General features: G+C 43.5%; 1 protein-coding gene and 2 long non-coding RNA genes across 5 annotated transcripts in view; 1 reads left to right on the top strand and 2 right to left on the bottom strand.

Moving 5' to 3' along the window:
* Window positions 1-20362, bottom strand: part of LOC108154994 (maternal protein pumilio) — a 207651-nt gene that overhangs the window by 178760 nt on the left and 8529 nt on the right. For 2 of the 3 annotated variants that reach the window (XM_033389405.1, XM_017285537.2), the window contains exons 4-6: window positions 5079-5320; window positions 4820-4946; window positions 4637-4755 (exon numbers count right to left, since the gene is read on the bottom strand). In XM_033389405.1, the coding sequence (XP_033245296.1) occupies window positions 4637-4755; window positions 4820-4946; window positions 5079-5320 (488 nt within the window). Of the gene's footprint in view, window positions 1-4636; window positions 4756-4819; window positions 4947-5078; window positions 5321-16320; window positions 17007-20362 lie in introns of those variants that run through there. The other variant, XM_017285538.2, reaches the window with a different exon arrangement.
* Window positions 6330-10608, top strand: LOC117187212. The gene is made up of 3 exons (XR_004471967.1): window positions 6330-6555; window positions 7130-7240; window positions 10327-10608. It is a non-coding gene; the product is annotated as an uncharacterized LOC117187212 (long non-coding RNA).
* On the bottom strand, window positions 10240-11020 carry LOC117187213. Its single transcript, XR_004471968.1, has 2 exons — window positions 10872-11020; window positions 10240-10810 (listed from the first exon to the last, which is right to left on the bottom strand). It is a non-coding gene; the product is annotated as an uncharacterized LOC117187213 (long non-coding RNA).

Genomic DNA, 20362 nt, shown 5'->3' with positions numbered 1-20362 from the left:
TTTGCTCATCCATTATGACCAAGGTCAGGTTTTCATTGGCAGCTTTCCATTGGAAAAATTCGGGACTTCTTTGACCTAGGGCAAAGCATTAAGAATTCTTATTTAATCAACCCACTGGCCCGGCCCCACTATTTCCCCGAATTTTCACTTTCCATAAACCATAAACAAAAGAAAGTATGGCCCCAAAAGAGCGACAGAAGAAAAGGCAGCCAAAAGGGTCAGAACAGGTGGAAACGCGCAATGGAAGGTGACAGAAAAAAGCCCGTCAAACACGTGAGTGTTCCGATGAGCCACCGATCTATATCGTACACTTTCCAGCTGATATCGATATATGTGGAGGACCTGTTTTGTGCGGCTTTCGCGAATATCGCTAGAGCACATTGACAACAAAAAATAAAACAAAAATGTAATCCATTGACCATAATTTTGAGCGATTTTGTGTGTTACCAAAAAAGGATGAACGCAATGGAAAAATCTTTGGCGAATCTGTCGACTTTTCTTCGATATGAATGAGTGAATAATGGCACGAGTGAGTGAGTGTGAGCAAATTAATGAGTGCATCAGTCAGTGAGTGATTCACGGCTCTGCCTCACTTTGGCTGCCTCAAATTATTTTTAGCAATGCTACGATTTTCAATGTTTTCGCAATTTTAATTTCAAACAAAAAACAACAACCAAAAAAATTTATAACACAAAAACCTTCAAAAGCAGACACAAGCGCAATTGAAGCCCACACTGTAACGTAATATCAAACGAAATCGAATCGAAAATCTATAGAAAAGTCAAACAAACAAAACGTTTCCTTTCCTTGTTGTTTTTGTTGTTGTTGCTGTTTTTGCTCTTGTCTTGTCGCGTCTCATCTCGAGCTCTCTTTGTTGGTGTAAATGGGAGGGTAAATGTCTGTGCTCTGCATCTTTGTTGCTGTAAATGCTGCTCGCTCTTCTCTTCCCTGCGCTACTCTGCTCAGCTCTGCGCTGCTCTGCTCTGCTCAGCTCTGCGCTGCTCTGCTCAGCTCTGCTCTGCTCTGCTGCTGCTGCTGCTGTCGCTGATTTTTCTCTTGCATTCAGGTGCGTTTTCCTCATCTTTATCTTGGACTATTCTGCTACTTCTTTCGCGGTCGATGTCGCTGCTGCTGCTTTTGCGTGTCCGTCTTCCGCTGCTTTGCGTGCATTTGCTGTTGTATTTTCTGTTCCGTCTGCTGCTGCTTCTGCCTTCTGTGTCCCCTCTTTCCCGCTGCTTACATCATAGCAGTTATTACGTTTGGCATTGAAACAAGTTTCGGCTGCCGGCAATGAAATTGCAACAGCCACACACCAGCAACAACAAAGGCAGAGGGAGAGCGCGCGAGCAGCCGGCTGCTGCCCGAGTGCGACGAAGTGAGACAGAGAGAGAAAGAGGGAGACAAAACAGAGCGGGCAACCGCAGACTGGTTTCTTTATTTTTCGTGTTAGGCCTAAACGCCGCTGAGTTGATCGCGTCTGCCGTTTTTCTTTTGTTTCTGTTTTTATTGTTGTATTCCCTTGCAGAGGGTATACGAAATATTTGAAGAGCTTCGTATCGCACAGAGGGAAACATCTCTAACTATATAAAGTATATATTCTTGATCAAAAGAAACGCTTTTATACATAACAGACTTAAATTTAACAAAAGTTCCCGTGTAGAAGTTCATAGAAGCTTCTGGAACAGGGGGTCACTGCGTTTGTTTGCGTAGACAGCAAGCAAAACGGAACTTCGTTGTATTGGTGTGCCGACCAACACAGACGTGTACGTGAGCGGCAGCGCATCAGAAGAGCACTTTTCTATGCACATGAGACAGGGCTATGCTCTCTCTCTCATTTTTACGGTGTGACTTAACAGTAAGGGCTGTGTTTTGGAAGATGGAGGAGTGAGGGGGATGTAAATGCTTTCTCCTCTTCTCATTTGGAAACAGTTAGAACAGCGTTGGAGTGTGTTTTTAAAAACATTGTGCCAAATGTTGCCAGATTTACTGATTGTCCAACTAATTCTAATTCTAAGTAGCCCAGATCTAAATCCCATTGAAAATCGATGGGCTCTGCTTAAAAAACATTGGAAACATCAATTCAGTAAAATTGCAACCATGGGTCGCTTCCCAGCAAACCAACAAACATGCCTTTTGCGAGAGTTCCGCAAAATGCTGGCAAACGAGCGATATGGTTTTGTATCGCAAAACTCTCGCAAACGAGCTTGCAAGCGAGACAAAAATGAGCTCTACTTCTTCTGTCGCTAAACGCTCGCAAACGATATCGCAAAAGGCTCGCAAACGATTCCTTTGCGAACTATCATAAATGATACTTTCACTGCCACAAACTGAACGACAAAAGTATCATATTTCTATCATATGCGGGTCCGAATGCGAGCGTTTTGTCGGGTTAAGTCTCGCATTTGACTCGTATGCGATATCATTTGTGAGCGTTTGGTTTGCTGGACTTATGTACATCGAAACAGCGCACTGAGTTAGTAACGCTCTACATTGAAAATAGTCCATCAGTTGTGTTAACTCAATGAGCATATCGTCGAAATGCGTGAAAGGCCTCTCAACGGTTACTATAAATCAGATAATTCAGTTTTTACAACGATTCTCGTCCCTGGACGTCTGGTATCAAAATGTGGAAATTGACGCCCCCGAACTTATTTTTGTGGGGCTATTTTGCGCCAGCCTTCCTCACACCATTGAATAGCCCAAGGCAAATATTCGTGTGGAAAGATGCTCGAAAAAGTGATGGAAAACGCAGCAAAAAGGGCACGCTTTATTGTGTCCACTTGATTGATATTGTGTTCAAAAATTAGTCTGGGCACACCCATACCAAGGATCTCTCAAAGGATCTAGATCCATGGGGCTCCTTTTGCAGAAAAATCAATCCATAAAAAGTTCTGTGGTTTTTAAGGCGGATTTGTCAAACTAAAACTAAGATTTTTAAGAGCCAACATGGGACCAAGCTCCTAGTTTTATCTTGTCCTGGTCCTAGCCCTGCAAGTACCCTACCTCCGATGGGCACGCACTACTCTTGCCACATGCTACTTACAACAATTCGAATTTAACTCAATCTCAAAGTGTCATCGTCATCGTCATCGTCGTCGTCGTCGTGGCTGTCTTCGTTGCGCCGTCGTCTTTCCCCCATTTCGAGAGGCGCAAAACGCAGGTGGGCCACACGAAAAAGCGCTTTCCCCACTGCCATAAATAACAATTAAAAAATAATAATAAATACAAAATATGTAAATGGAAATACTCGTACGAAAACCGTGGGCAGACACAACAATCACTTCAAGAGTTTATATCGTACACGTTTACGGAGATATGGATGTACGTACGAATGTGTTGTATTGCGACTGCAATTGAAGACAATGAAATATGTATGAATGAATGAGTGAAATATGGGTTAAGCCCGAAACGAACAGAAAACGAAAGCATTCAATTCAATACTCTTTTGTGGGTCAATCATTTTGTTTCAAGCATGGATGTACCTATGGAGGTACTAATGGATACTTGGGAGGAATGCCAGGGTGGGATGACAGGTTGTTCTATGTATTCTTCTAAGCTTCATACTAAACTACATACTTAGAAGTCTTCCATTCGAATAAACAATGCCACCAGGGGAGTAATCACCCGTAAGGCTCACCACGCAGTACATTTGAACGAAGAGCCACGAATTGAATGAGCGAGGGGCTGTTTGCGAATTCATTCGAATGCCCTCATCTTTTTTTGGACAGTCTTTGGCATGGGATGAGTCTTTCCGTAGAACGGCAAAATGAGGCATTAGAAGGTTCAGTCAAAGGTAAATCCATAGATTTTTACAAACGATCCCTTAAACGATGCCCAATTAATCTACCTATACATGATTTTCGACTTTTCGAATATTAATATTTTCCAGATCATAAGCTGAATCTAAAACGTGTTTGGGTCCGATTTATAGCTGTATTTATCTTCTTTTAAGAATTGCAAAGTTCTATACAACCCTGCGAAAAACACTTAAGTCATGTGAAAAAAAGAAGCATAACCTCTTAAAAAACATTAAAGAAAATACCAGTTTTAGAGGTTACAAAAAAAAACCAAACCTTGGAAAAAAATGCATCAAAAAGGTTTAAAGGCCCCGAATCTATCAGAAAAAGTGTGAAAAAAATTGAATTTTGTAGGCTAGTGTTATCGCTGTTACCGATTGAATGTTTTGAATGCTTAAAACTCCGTAATGAATGCTATTATTTGCAACCAAATTAGTTTTATCATGTCCATTTACCCCCGAATATTCTCACACCAAATGGATGACTGAGTTTTCTAACATCTAACCCGCAAATCGGGCTTGTAAACATTCTCCGGGCAGAGTTGCCTGCCAGTCACGATGAAAGCGTTCGACTGGAAAAACGCTCTTTCCCCTACGCTTACGGGGGATATCAGAGGAGAGGCGGCCGCAATTGAGAGTGAAAGTCTATGCAAAAAGAAAGAGGCAACCTTGAACTGGAAATTCATTTCAATTTCAGTAATCATAACATGGTAACACGGGGCCGAAGAGAACCACACACAAGCGGCTTGGGGCGAGAGGAAACCTGTTTCTGTATCTCTAGAGGCTAGGTCTGGTCTCCGGCTAGAACCAGAGTCGGGGATTGAAAAGTTGTCTACTCACTTGAAACCCTTGTCATCGTCAATGCCATTAACGACACCGTTTGTGTTTGAGACCTGATCGTCCTTCTTCATGCCGTTTGTGTCGAACGGAGAGTTTGCCTTTTCCTTATCATCGTGCGACTGCAATTTCGATTGTTTGGTAATTGGTATTCAAAGAGATCTTATGACGACGATGAGAACTCACCTTATCATTGTCGTCAAACTTGAGGTTGCGCAGCCGCGGCTCTAGGCCGGACAAGGGGCTTTCCTTGTTTGTGGGCGATCCGCCCAGAACATATTCAACCATTTTGGCGCACTGTGAATCGCGGGGACTGAAAAACGTACGTGCAAGGCGATTAATAACTATTCAGATGCAACATACAGATCGGAAAATGTACCCCCTTCGGCTGTACAAATACCAGAAGAGTAGACAAAGAGTCTGACGAGTCTGATCCAATTCTTACCTCAATATGCCCGCATTGCCGCTGTTGGATGTGTCGGAGGTGCCACCGTGTCCCGCATAGCCGCGCGATCGTGGCGGAGCCAGGATATTCTCGCCCTGCGTGGACCAGGTGTGGTCCTTCCACACCGACGACGGGTCCCCGACGCCGGGGATCTGCAGTGGATTCAGGGGTCCTCCCGGTGCGCTGGATGTGCCTTTGCCATCGGACTTCTCCCACAATTTCTTGGCAGTGGATGTGGTAATCTGTAAGGACCAAAAGAATAGATCCAAATTATAATTTGCATGTCCATAAATTGAGGGCAAGATGACAGCCCAAAGTCAACCCCAAAGTCAGAGTCCCATAAAGCGTAATCATATTCCCCCTGTCATCCTCTTGATGTTCTCATAAATTTCCCACTAATCCACTCCCTCTCCCTCTCTACGAGTCGAGAACAAAGTTAATTCCCCCACATTTAGACGACATTTAATGACAACTTTGGCCAAAAAGTTCGTCGTAAACCGACAATTTGGGAGAGGGCTGGGATGTGGGATTTCACTGTACTAATTTGCTTACAAGAAAGGAATGCACAGGTACTTCTGGTCGATGTTGCCTGATTTGTGGGGGATGGATAATGGCAAAAGCAAACCAGAATATGAGATGCGAGGGGAGGCGGTGGGGGGAATCGAAGAGGGACATCATTCCCGCTGGAAGCCAGAGCAAATATCACAGAAATCACATCATCACATAAGAAGGAGACCAAAAAGTAAAACACAATAGCAGCGACAATTAAATCAAACAAATTGTTAATTAACTTTTCCCCTCGCGTTTGCCTTCGTTTTTCCTCGTTTTTTTTTTTTAACCATTCCCAAAGGCACTTCCTTGCGTCATAATGCGACAGAATAATCCTCGCCACTCGCTATACCCCAGCCTTCAGCCTCCCACACACACACACACTCGCCACACACACGCTCGCCACACATATACTGGCATATCCTGGCATACAGTTTAAATATTTAATCGCTTATCAACTGGGTTAGCCCACGGGCTGGGCGGGGGAGGTTGGGGTGCGAGGGAGGGAGATGTAAAGCTGTCGACTTTCTCGCTGCGCCTCCTGCATTAATAACAACACACAAAAGCCTCCCAGCGTAAGCCAGACCACAACTTTCGGCTAACGTTCTCTTGGCCCCTAACCCCCCTAGCACTTCACATGATCCATGACTGAGAAGGTCCTACATCGACTAATGTGTCACTTCAATGTTTAATGGAATCAATCAATAACTTTACAGTCGACACATCGCCTCCGACAAAACCGTCTACGCAATGCTCATAAATTTTCAAAAGTATTCAAACATTCAAAACTCTCAGTAAACACAACAAAATTTTTGGTTCCCTACTTTACACAGGACTAATGTGTATACCGTGTATCAAAGACCCCAGAATCAGCTGGGAATGACAGATCGCCGACGAGTGAACCCCCTACAACCGGACATCGTTGTCGGTATGTAAAAACACACGATATGTGACAAATTGCATTGTTTTATGTAGCTTTGAAAAACACCATTAACTGAGCAAAGACTCGAATTTAAATGGAGTACCCATAACAATTTTAAGGGCATTCATCGGTCTCTACCTTCGCACCGAAATTGATATGCCCTTGAAATTAGACGACCAATAAATTTATGTGTTTCTACACGTACATACATTTAGGCTGATATTTACACACTAGAGCCCTGCATACACCCACAGTATTCATAAAAAAGCAGCCATATACTTATGCCTCTTTAATGCGTCCGATCATTGCGAATCCCGCCCTTAAGTCGGATTCAAATTACTCCGAACAGAGCAAATATAAGACTATAATGAACCAGTTATTCTAAAAATATAATGCCCAAATTAAAGTAGATTCATCGGATACATCAACGGCAAAGATTTTCAATCCCAAACCGGTTTTTCATTCGATTAAAAAATTAGTTCTTTACTTTGATTATATTTATAATTATTGCTGACCTCTTGGCAGTCATTTCATTCACAAAACCGAAACGAATTAAATTTCTGTTGTGTTTTATTTACAGTGCATTCCCAGCCGCCGCATGCCTTGCTGCTGTCCAGTACCCGAATCCCACCAGAAGGTGGTTCGCCAGCAGTTTCATGTCCAGTCACAGGTCACAGTCCAGGAGTGCAAGGTCAGGAATGCTCCAGCAGAGACATCTCTTGGTTGAATGCCCCACCAGTCGGGAAATCCCTTGGCCCAGGACCTCTTCCAAGACTAGTGGAGTATTTGTTGATCGCTTCAGTGCTCAAGATCGCGCTTTGAGGCAGTACCTCTGTTCGAGAAGGTTATCCGCAAGATGGCCTTCCTTTTCGTCAAGAGTGAGGGCACCATCTTCCTAGGCCTGCTGCTGGTCCCAGTGCAGATCAGCGGAATCCTCGATCCGATGAAGAATCCCGCCCGGAAAGCCCTCACTGTGGCGCGGAACTTTATTGAAAAACGAGATTCTAACAATCAGTACCCAAAGCTGGAGATGGTGTCCGCATAGAAGCTGCTCGTGGAAACATCCACCTGAATGTTCCTGACTGCGCAGTGCTGGCATCACTATAATCCACCAAAATCCGTCCGTGCAGGATCGCTGAAAGGCAAAGTACTGTCCTTTAGAGACTTCAAGGCGAAAGGGCGAAGCTGTAACCAGATCCGGTATTATTATGATACCTGATTTTTTTTGTGCTATTTTGAGTGCCACGAACCGTCGGAGGTCGTCCTGAGAAGAACACACGGCTTATGAAAGGGAATTGGTGTTACATGAAAAATACATTTAATTTTGAACAGAAAGAACATGTTGGCTTTGTCCGACGCTGATTCTAACGGATCGAGCGAGGCGAATAGCGAGAGAGACTTCGACTCACAGGGTTGGATGCAATGTGCTCCCTAAATTCTGGTTAGAGACGTTCTCGTTACTTTAAGTACATTCATTTAATCGCAGATGCTACCCTCTCTGCGCGTTACGAACTTCAAAGCAATTTAAACTTACCCTCTTCGAGGGTGTGAAACAAAAACGCGGAAAAGTGCGAATTGCAGGCCAGAAGAAGTGCTAAAAACCAACAACAAATGCCACAGCAAAACGCTGACGCAACATTGGCTCTAAATATGGGTCAGAGACTCTCGCCAAAGTGCATGAAAATGAATGAAAACGATTTTGTATACAGCTTTACTGGAAAGAATTATACTGTACATAAAATAAATTATTTAAACCGAAAATAAGAAAGAAATAATTTAAAAAAACACAGTAGACAGAGCTGAAAGAGAAGAAGAGGAGAGTGGAGGAGAAGCGACAAAAAATAAACAAATTGCGGCGCCAAGCAAAATTCAACAACAAAACAAATTATGATGAAACTGATGGGCGATCTATCCAAAATTAATGAAATTAACTCGCACAATAATAATATGGACGATTGTTTTCCCTATTCTTGATGTATTATTTATACGATCCAAAAGACTTTCAGTAGATGAGTAAATATAAGGCTCATTCCATAGGCCATAGGCCGTTCCACCAGGGCTCACTCTTATACTTTCCCATAAGTGAACGGACTCATTCCAGATTCCGAATTTGTACGATTCAAATGCCGTTTAGGGTCGGTTTTTTTTTCAACACGGATGCAGGGTATACGAAACAGCTCAATGCGGAAAAGTGACAGAAATATAAACAAAATACCGGGTTCTTTCAGCACGAAATTGTTGTTTTTTGCAAATATTTTAATAATTAACAGCGGAGGAAGAGGCAGAGGCAGAAGAAGACATAAGGAATTTGAAAATGTTTAGTATACAATTATTGCGTTTCAATGGCAAAACATATTCTCCCCTACCCCCCACCCCCAACCCTAATATTAAGCCACTTGGGCCCCCCTCAGAAAATCCACACAAAAGAACAAAAAATCGTTCATTAACTTGTCCTTGACTGTGAAAGAGACAGAAACACAAACACGCACACACGCACACTCAGCCGGAACCAAGGGGAGTGCAAGACACAGAGAGAAATGAAGAGAGCGAGAGAGAGAGCGCGACGCAGAAACCGGCCTCTTTATACAAAAAAAAAAAAATAAAATCATGCGTGTGAGACAGACAGACAAGACAACACTCACAAGAACAAAGCGAAAATGCTCACAAAGCAGAGACACGGACAAAAAGAAAAAGGAAAAACGAAGAAACCGACACAGTAGGCAAAAAACAAAATAGAGAAGAAAAACTTAGAATGCCAAAAGCAAAGCAAAGCAAAGAGAGAGAGAAAGAGAGAGAGGGCGAGCAAAACTCCCAGCCAGGTGGAAGGGTGCGGGGGTGTGGGGTGCCCATAGGCTCGTGCGAAGAGAACGAAGAAGAACAAAGCATAAGCAGCAAAAACCAGTCGGGAATTACACAAATTCTATATCCAAGGCACATTTCGTGTGAGGTGCGGCATTCCCAGAGGGCGCTCTCTCACTCCCCGCAGCGCTGCACCCCACTTGAGTATGCCTTGGACAAATCCGTGATTTGTTTCGCTCTCTTCGCACCCCTTGAAATTTGAAATTTATTTAAATTTCCTTCAACCTGCGTCGAGTGTAAATTTGTGTAAATTTTGTGCGTTGATTGATGGAAAGTGGTTCTCCAGGTTGGGTTTGGTTCGGAATTTCCTGGTGATTTGAACTTCCCACCCCCACGCACAGACATGACACGATCTAGGAACAGACCTTGGATTGCATATCAAATTCCAATGTGACACATTACCAAGTGATAATCAAGTGACTAATGATCCGCGTATCAGTTTAGAGCTTACAATGGATGGATCTCTGATGGGGCACATGTCACATTTGTTGGGAGGAGAGCCTGTCCTGTGCCCAAGATGGACCCCATAAAAACCAAACTTCTTGAGCGATCGAAAAGCTCTATTTTCGGACATGGAACCAGAACTTTAAACTCTTTCTCTTGGTTAACTCTTTCAGGTTAATAACTGGTTCTATTCCGCTCCATTTAATCCATAATCTCTAACAATGCAATAAATACTCTTATGGGCTTTTAAGGTCAATTTTGGTAAACCTTCGAGCCTTTCTTCAAGGCAGTAATTAAACTAGTTCATTATGATAATTGAACAGAGCAAATATAGACGATAATGAACCAGTTATTCTAAAAATATAATGCCCAAATTAAAGTAGATTCATCGGATACATCAACAGCAAAGATTTTCAATCCCAAACCGGTTTTTCATTCGATTACAAAATTAGTTCTTTAGTCCAGGAGTGCAAGCAGAAACATCTCTTGGTTGAATGCCCCACCAGTCGGGAAATCCCTTGGCCCAGGACCTCTTCCAAGACTAGTGGAGTATTTGTTGATCGCTTCAGTGCTCAAGATCGCGCTTTGAGGCAGTACCTCTGTTCGAGAAGGTTATGCGCAAGATTGCCTTCCGTTTCGTCAAGAGTTAGGGCACCATCTTCCTAGGCCTGCTGCTGGTCTCAGTGCTGGTTTGAGCGGAATCCTCGGAGATCCGATGAAGAATTCCGCCCGGATAGCCCTCACTGTGGCGCGTAACTTTATTGAAAAACGAGATTTGAACAATCAGTACCCAGAGCTGGAGGTGGATTCCGATTAGAAGCTGCTCGTGGAAACATCCACCTGAATGTTCCTGACTGCGCAGTGCTGGCATCACTATAATCCTTAATAAATCCATCCGTGCTGGATCGCTGAAAGGCAAAGTTCTGCCCTTTGGGGACTTCAAGGCGAAAGGGCCAAGCTGTAACCAGATTCGGTATTATTATACCTGATTTTTTTGTGATATTTTGAGGGCTACGAACCGTCAGAGGTCGTCCTGAGAAGAACACACGGCTTGTGAACGGGATTTGTTGTTACACAAAAAATACATTTAATTTTGAGCGGAACGAAAATTTTGTTGACTCTGTTCGAAACACACACAAACACACACTGAGGAAGTAAACAAAAACTAAGAAAAAATGAACTTTTCGGCAGAGACTACTTTGATGACTTTGAAAATTGAAAGAAGCAAAGACAGAGACAGCGACAATAATGTGTGAAAAGTCTTGAGTCGGGCATCAAGATTATATTGTTTAACATAATAATCAAGGGGCAAGGCGAAGACGAAGGCGACAGAGTGGCCGGGGTGGACGAAGCACAGCCCGGATAGGTAACATTTTTTTTGTCGTCCGTCCGCCTGTCCGCTGTCGGTGTTCTCGAGTTCTCTTTAAGTTGAAACTTTTCGCTGGCACCTTTCCTTCCGTGTTGTTGTCAAGTACAAAGACCTTTCGCGTGTCATACGAAAAGGCAAACGAAAATAAACTAATAAAAATAAAGTCAAACACACACACACACAGGCGCATGCAAAGCCAAAGAAAAGGCAAATGCTATGAATATGCTATACGATGCACCGAAAGAGAGTCGGAGAGAGAGAGAGAGAGGGAGGGAAAGAATGGGAGTGCAAGGCATAAATGAATGCACATACATATACATATGTATGTAGATATAGAAATATTCCTGTAAATGCAGAAGTGGGCAAAAAACTTACTGTCAGCAAGAAAGCATTCGAGAACATTTTATAATCGAAAACCCTCCGATACTCAACGAGTTTTGGGATATATTAGTTTTCTGGTCAGTTTTCAGATGTCTGTAATATCCAGAAGGACGTGCTTCCGTCCCTATAAAACTTGACATGTACACATATTCTAGATCAGCATCAATAAGCGATTGATCTCAGAGACCATAAGAGCTAAAGCAACCAAATTTTGTATCCAGACAGACTCCTGTGATATCACACCCCCAAAAAGGACGTAATTCGTAATTTCTAAGATACGAAAAAACGCAGAATCATAGAGAAGGGCCACATCTACCAGATAGCCGAATCTGGATCGGATCGGGAGAAAGGAAATGGCAGTGGCTCCTTCTCTCTCCTTCTCACACACCCTTCCTCGTGCAATGTGCGACCTCTCACGGAGGGGAGTGCGATTTAACGGCTGGTTTTGGTGTGAGAAGCGAGCGATAAAGAGAGACGGATCTACATCCGATATAAAAAACAGTAGCGAAATGGAAAAAAAAAAATATTTTAAAATTATAATAAAATAAGTAGATGAAAAGAGGATAAACGGAGTGCAACAATTAAGACAAGAACATAAATATCGCTCGTGGTCGTGCTTCCTCTCTTTCTCCCTGTGTTCGAGATTCAAAGAGATGGCGGAGATATCCCCTATCCGCATTTACCAAAAATTCGATTCTTCCCTTTTAAAACATATTTAATAAGCTACCGGGTACCGGGTGTAAAAGTAGAGCCGCTGCCCTTGCCACAAACAAGGCTCAGCGTTCCCATTCGTTTATCTTCCCTTTTCGGTGTTTCGGGAAGAATATGGGGTTTGTTTTGTTTTGTGTACCCTACAAAATGGATAGTTTGACTTATTAAATATTTAACTAAATAATCACTCCACTTTCCCTCAAGGCATGTTTTATTAACTCTTAAATAATCCAACTTAATTAAAATGAAATTAAGACATTTTTCTGGTTGATTTATTATACATTTTGCAGTACTCACAAATGGAATGGAAACCTTGAATCTTAATTGAAATTGTCATTGTCATTTCTTGAGGAGTCCCCACTGTAGTGTCTACTGTTCGCACAAATAATATGGCAAGTATTTTCGGCTCTTGGCGACTATCGATTTTAGTGCACTTCGCTCCGGCTTTTATTTTGTTTGCAAACACACACGAAAAATGCAGACAGGCCGGGGAAATGCGTTTATTGCGCTTTTCATTCCCCGATTTCGACGTCGACGTCGAGCATATTTATTTAGCCTCCTCTCCGTTGCCCCCCCCAACCGTCCCATCGCACAAACGGGGCTCGGATTCGAGGGGGGTGTGTGGTGTGTGTGTGTCTGTGGGGAAATGGGAAATGTTTGTGGGGGAAATGTTGCCTGGGAGGGCAGACAGAAAGAAGGGGGCAATGCATCGTGTGCGAGTGCAGTAAATTCTCAATAGTCCTTGAAGATATAGGTTTTTATTAAAATGCTGCCTGATGCTTGTATCGCAGAATAAACGACGAAATCATTTACGCCTCGCGTGTTCAATACCCTATCCTAATATCAGCGCAACTCGATTCCGCGTCATGTACACGACATGTATGTGGGTTTTGCAATTCCCGTGGTTTCTCTTTCACAGCATTCGCTTGTGCATCGTCGTCACGTGGTACCGAAGGGGACAAGGAAGTGCCGAGCGTATCCCTTAAATGATCTTCAGAAAGATATTAAATAGTCCTTTGAAAATGGTTCATCTTCTTTTCCAACTTCCCTCTAAGAATTTTATTTATTATCAGAGGAACATCTCTTGCATACCCCATATCCCATGTTGTTTATTCCCCAATTAGTCATTGCATTTACTCGTCTTCCCAAAACCCACTTGTCACCTCTGTTTACTGAGGAGATATGTATGTATATATTTCCATTCATAGATTTAATGGGAAACCTACCAGTGCCAAAGTGCAAACTGGAGAGTTGCGCAATAAACAGGGGAGTTACTGAAGTGAAGACACTGCAGCGAGCGAGTCTCGACACCTTGGCCAAAACGGATTGACTTATTGTGCCCAGAGGATGGGGCCACTGCCTGTCGGACAATTGCCGGACGAAGGCGCCGGAATTGTTGCCTGGAACTTGGCCAACAACAAGTCAAAACTAAACCGAAGAGAGGGACAATGCCATGAAAAGAGGGAAAGCCAACACAGGATGATGGATGAAGGGAGCCGATAAGGACGGAAGCAGCAGCGGGCCCCCGACGACGACGACAATTCTCAGACAGAAGACGGACGGACGGAAGACATGACAGTTTAACTTATGGGGCGGCAGCAGCATTTGGGGGGCTATTGGGGCGTGTCCAAATCCAATAAACGGAATACGAAGCAACAAATAACAAAGTTGCAGAATGATGATGAATGAAGAGGCGCCCCCGAAGGGTATGCCAGGGGTTTCATTCTTGCATTCGAGGGGAATGCAAGTCACGTGACTTTGGTTAAGCATTCAAAACTTTTCCCGTGCCACCGCACCGCACCGTGCAACCTGCTCCCCCTCTTGCCCCAAACTGCGGGAAAAGGTAACTTTTCTGAACGTTTCAAAGTTCTTGGGGGTGTGGCCTGAAACATGCTGAAATTATTTCCAAAATGATTATGAAGCTAGCCAAGAAAACGGGGTAGAAGCATAGTTCCTCTTACGGGTTCAAAACTACACAAATGAGATCCAATGAGAGAGTGTTTTGGCCGGCCCCAAGGGATGTCCCACCTCATAATGGCTTCGGCTTCAATGGTCTTTTAAGCGAATTCAAATTGGATTCCCATTTATGATAGAATGTTATATCCAGAGCCATACCCTTATCGGATCGACGACTGTCATCGTTTGACATCGCGACCACGCCCCTAGCTCTAGAATGGAATGGTATGGTATGGTATGGCTTGGTCTGGGAGCCTCCTAATCAGTCAACGAGTTCAGTCAGACGCAATGCAATCAAGCGTGAAATAGATCAAGAGGGTGGACGGACGGACTGAGGGACGGACGGACGGACGGGTTACACAGGCAGATGGAGGTACATGGTGCATGGGTAGTAGTTCGTTCGTTAGTTCGGTCAAAGGCAAAAGCAAATCGCATATATAATTGAAACCGGAAAATATTTATTTTCATGTAAATTCCCTCGAAAAAAAAAAGAAACATTGAGGGAAGGAAGGAAGGCAGTCAGGGCAGGGCAGGGCAGGGGCACACCACACAGGCAGCATAAAATTCTAGTACATCTCTAGAGGTGGTTCTAGTTCCCTTCCGCGCCCCCCCCCCCCCCCCCCCTTCGATTCCACACAACCCACCCTCCGATTCTGCGCTCACTTTACAGTTTTGGCCCCCAGTTTACTTTATTTTTGTGTGGGGTTAAGCTACGTGAAATGCATAAGAACAATTGTCAGTCAGTGTGGAAATCCAAAACGAAACAGCAACAAAAAACAAAACAGAAAGCAGAAAGCCATTGTCGTTATTCCGACTACAGGATACCCCGCGTTAAAAGGAGAGTTCTTTTCCCAGTTCTAGATGGGAGGATGGGAGGATTGCAGGATCGATTCTGCCAAAAGAAGAAGCCAATAATTTCTTAAACATACACTTACATAAATTTCCATGCGGACCAATACACCCTTGTGCTCTTCGCATGCGGGGTAGACAGAGGCCAAACAGAATGAATGAATGAATCAAATGAAAGAAAAAGCGAAAAATCAACTGCAGTCAGCAGAAGCAGCGACGGCGACAGCGACGGCAACCGCAAAAACGGTTTTATCTATGGGGCTCAGGCGGCGCGGCCCCTCCTCCGCCCCACCAGCGGGCAGAACCAGAACCAGAACCGAAACCAAAACCAAAGCTCTGCCTGCCCCATGCTGGGGCTGGGATTTAGATCGGGGCAGCACTGCTGTTTTTTGTGTGGAGCCATTATCTAATAGCAGGGATATAAAATGAATGAGTCTTGTTCTCACTTCTCTGTCTGTGGGGGAAAACTCTCCCCCCCACTTTCCCCCCTTGCCTTGACGGTACTATAATAATACATTTTTATGTATTTTTCACATGTCTATTCGATTATCCAGGCTTAAATGAAGCGTTTATTTAACTAATGCTTAACTAATGAGCGATATGGCCCAATCAATGGATATCATTCGAGTCGAAATTAATGATCAATTAAATGGAATTACAAAATATATTTTATTCATTTCAATTATCAACAGAAGCAAATTGGCTGGAAAATAAAATACTTTTTGCGATATTCAGATGTTGATTGAAATTAATCAGAAAGAGGCATGCCACTCATTTTAGTCTTAAAAATTATAAATTGGTTTTCTTTAAATTATAACAAATAAAAAGCACTTCTTTGAGTGAAAAAATCAACGATTCATGTGGTAAGAGTTTTATGCAACAGAATAAGCAGTGTCCGATCAGATGGTACACCCTCGGGAGGCAGTCCCCCCAACCATTAAACGAGAACAGGTGAAATTATTTAACAAATATCAAGAACAACGTAGCTAGTATTCGTAAACCCAATAATTAACCAAGCCGGCCGTCTAAATGGAATGCCTGCTTCCCACGAACCTTTCAATCAATCGAATCAATAATAGTTCCACGCTCCCAGAAGAGAGCATAGGTACAGAGAGAATATGCACACACATATGTACATCACATGTATGTGTGTATGTAGGGAGCCACGAAGGAGCAGCTTTTCAGCTTTTTCTGTCATTTACCATTTCCTGTCTGAGTGCAACATCCTCGGCGGAGCGGGCATCCAACATGAAGTCGTGCAGTAATTTCATCATTGGACAGGCAGGCCTTCGAAGGCGTGAGCGGGAGCGGAGTAGAGAGGATCACAAAGAACACACGGAGCACTCAACACACGAATCCAGCAGCAGTTGGAAAAGAGAGCGGCGGGAGAGAGCAAAACACGTTACACTGGCTTTTTTTTGTGTGTTTGCCGCCTGGTGCTTCTTCTTTTTATGGATTGACTGGATTACACACACACACGCACACAGGGATACATATATATATTGGTAAGATTGTGCCTTCTTTTCTGGATTGGATTTATGATTAATTCACAATTTCGTTATTGATTTTCGAGACTTTTGAATCAGCTGCGATTTTCACAGGAACATAAACTTTTTACATATGTACAACACACTCTCAGATACACTTTCACATATATACACCTCAGCACACGCAAAGGAACAAAGCCCCAAATAACGATGGTATTGGTTCGTTTTGCTTTTCACTTGTCCTCTTTGGCGTTGTTCTGCAACCCTCGTGCACGGGCGGGAGGGGCAGAGATAGGCGGCAGAAGAAACCAAAAGAAAACGTGCTTAACGATCGACAGCACACGAAAATTGTCTCCCGTTTCATTTACGAGTATATTCCATGCAGACGAGTCAACTGTTGCGGCCAAAGCTTCGCAGCGGAATAATGCTCGCAAAAAAGTATCTCACGCAACGCGAGAGAGAGAGAGCAACGTACACAGTGCGAGAGAACAGCAGCTGTGTTGCCCAGCGAGCAGCAGGCGACAATAACATAATCAGCCACAATTTATGCCGCCGAGAGTAACGCTAATGAGTGACAGGGTAGAGGCGAGGAGACGCAATGGAGGTAGTCGGCTCTCAGTCTACACTCTCCCATTATCTCAATCTCTTGTCGCAAAGCACACGTGCAACCAGACGTAAGCTTTGCACACAGTCCGACTGCCCTCTCTGTATGTTTAGAGTGTATTGGTTAAGCCGCATTTGGCATAGTTTTTTTTTACGTAATGCGAGAGCAAAGCCGCTGAAGAGAACCCAGCTGCGAGCCGAGCTTGATTGTTGTTTTTGTTGTTGTTGTTGTTGTTGTTGTGTGGGCAGGCAGTCTCTCGCTCGCAACTTAAAATTTGTGAGAGCGTTTGTGTGTGATAAGTGGCTGTTGGAGGTGAACGAGAGAGATGGAGCGAGGGAGAGCGAGAGCGAGCTGTGTGATCATGATTTTGCAAGCCCAAGCTCAAGCAGCTGTTTGATTACAACAAAGAAAGGCAAAGAAGAGCAGAACAAGCAAAGCCGAAAGTTGTATTCCCTTTTGCATACAAAAAGCGTTTCAAGCTTCATAATTTTTAGGAATAGAATAACAAGACAAATAATTTTCAGTTTTAAAACCTTTCGCAAATTCACTTCTCAACGAGTTGTGTCTGTAATCGTACATTATGTACAAGTTTTCTTCCCAAAGTTCTAAAAATTATATTAAACCGATATCGTATCGTCTCCTATGTTTATCTTGCAGTCTAAATTGGACTTGAAGCCTAGTGGAAAGCGACCATTAGAATCTTTAACGAAGACATTCCATGGCAAAATCTATGCAAAACGCCATGTTCTCTTTCCTCTTCTTTCTATCGTGCTAACGCGTTAGTGGCTGGCAATTAAATTCGTTTGAAAGAACACTGTCTGACTCTGCAAACAGAGAGTAATAGTAAGAAATTAATTTGTCAAACAATTTGCCGCTGTAGTTCAAATTTGTATTTAATTAATGCAATTGAGTGCGGGGGGGATAGTTACAGTGGCGGAGAAAAGTCAACCAACATACGAGCACCATTTTTCCCATCTCCAGAGTCCTGCTTAGACTTTTTTCCGCCACTGTGTTGAGGAAGCGTACAGAGAGAAAGAGAGTGAGCATTTATTTCAGTGACAGAGCGCAGCAGCTGGCCAACAGCAAGGGCACTTTATGAAAAGGTGAGGCATTGGAAGAGTACGCTCCTCCGATAGTCGCCTATTTTGTTTCAGTTTTATTTGTTTGGCTATGACAAGAGAACACAAAAGATAGGTAGAGGCACACAAATAGAACAGCGGGAACCTTGCAAGAATACACCTTGGCCACCCGGTTAAGATGGGTCAGAAGAACGTGCCAAAAGACAGTTAAAATACGAGTATTGGAATAAAAAACACACACATGTGTACGAGGCCAGAAGAGAGCAACGAGTAAGAGAGTGAGAACTAAACCAGGTCTAGCCGGCAATGCAAATCAATCTAAATCGCAGTCGCTGTCGCTGCCGACGTCGCTGCCTATGCCTCTGCCACTGGCTTTGGCGCCTTGGTTGGCCACACGCAACAACAAGAAACATCACATTTTCCGTCATTATCATCAAAAGCGTCTTGGATGTTGGTAAATTGCAAGCATTTCCAGCTAATTGGTAGCCATTAGGAGGGGGGTAGAGAAAGAGATGAGCCGCAGGGCAAGAGGAGTGAGTGAAAGAGAACAGAGCGCGGCGTTTGTTCAATTAGAACGTAAACGTTGGTGCGCCTCAATGGGGCGAGGGAAGGTAAAAGCAGAGCAAAAGAAAGAACGAACGAACGAACGAAGAAAGAAAGAATAGAAAATGCGAAGCACAATAAAACTGCAAGAAACACCCCGTATCCATGGGGTTATTTAACCCCAGAGCGGTAGAGTAGTTCATATCATTAGTTTCTTTAAATTATAAATCCTAACTCCTCTCTGAAAATAAGATTCTGCCTTTGTAGGTTTAAACATGATTTTCTGCCTATCAATTCGCGCAAAATATCGAAAACATAAAATATTTGCATTTTCAGTGGAAAAAAGAAGAAGAATCTCTAACAATACAAAACGGAGATGACAACGCTCCAAAAAGCTTCTTAACAGCGATGTTCCAATTAGTAAACCGACGACGACGACGCCGCTGTCGACCCATTATCCAAGCAGAAAGAAAACGCTGGCAGAACAGAATAGTCCACCGACCGAGAGAGCGAGAGCAAAAGCTTTGCTCAAAATCAGACACACACATAAATCATTACAGCATTCGAAAAAAGTAACAAAGGAGAGGAAGGAGAGGAAGGAGAAGGAACGGGTAGGTAGTGGAGAGGGGTGAGTAGCAGGGAACATGAAAGAACGAAACGCAAGTAAAAGGAACACCACAACGGCGATGACGAAGAAGAACAAGAAAAAGAATCGCAGAAATGCGAATGCACCACATGCAGGGAGCAAGAACAAAGTAAAACTGAAACAATAAGCAAACAAAAAAAAAAAGATGAAGGGGGACGAGTCTCCACGACTCGACACTTTTCCACGTCTTCCCCCTCGTTCAACCAGAATACACCACTGTTAAGCGCAAATCAATGACCTACGACATCAACAAGAGAGCGCGGCGTCAGACACACGCAGAGAGCGGAAAGATAGTTGTGGAAGCGGGAAGGATAGAAAGAGACGGTCGAGAACATGGCAGGAGGCGGTTTGGGGGGCTTGCGGCAAACGTTGTCTGCTGCTGCTGTAGCTGCTGCTTCCCCCACCCCCTTTGGCAAACAAGTGCAACAGCTACAGTAAGCACTCGCAAGGAAAATACACTCAAGAATTCAAATGGTCAAATTTATTCGAGTAATAAGCTCCCTATAGGAGTCTTACAGAGAAGATAAATGATATGCTATCAGATATTGTAATTTATCTTAGTTTCTTTTGACAAGTTTCCACTGTGCGTATTGTTTCACACCTTCAACATTAACGTCTCACTTCAGTGCTTACTGTAGCAAGGGAAAAAATTAAGCTCGACAAAAGTGGAGTAATAGCGCGAAGCGTCAAAAGGAGAAGAAAAATACCAAGAACAACAAGAGCTGAAAGTACACCAGCAACAATAACTTTGTCGAAGCTCTCTTTTGGCGTGTTTTTTTTTTTTTGTAGGAGTACAAACAGAGACACAGAGAGAGAAAGAGAGAAGGAGGAAGAGAGGGAAAGCTTTTTTGTTGTCATCGTCCTGCTTGGAATTCTATCCTCCTG

Source organism: Drosophila miranda, chromosome 2 (genome assembly GCF_003369915.1).
Source record: "Drosophila miranda strain MSH22 chromosome 2, D.miranda_PacBio2.1, whole genome shotgun sequence".
NCBI lineage: Eukaryota > Metazoa > Arthropoda > Insecta > Diptera > Drosophilidae > Drosophila > Drosophila miranda.
The sequence above is the reverse complement of the archived record's forward strand: the minus strand, read 5'-3'. Positions and strand labels throughout refer to the sequence as shown.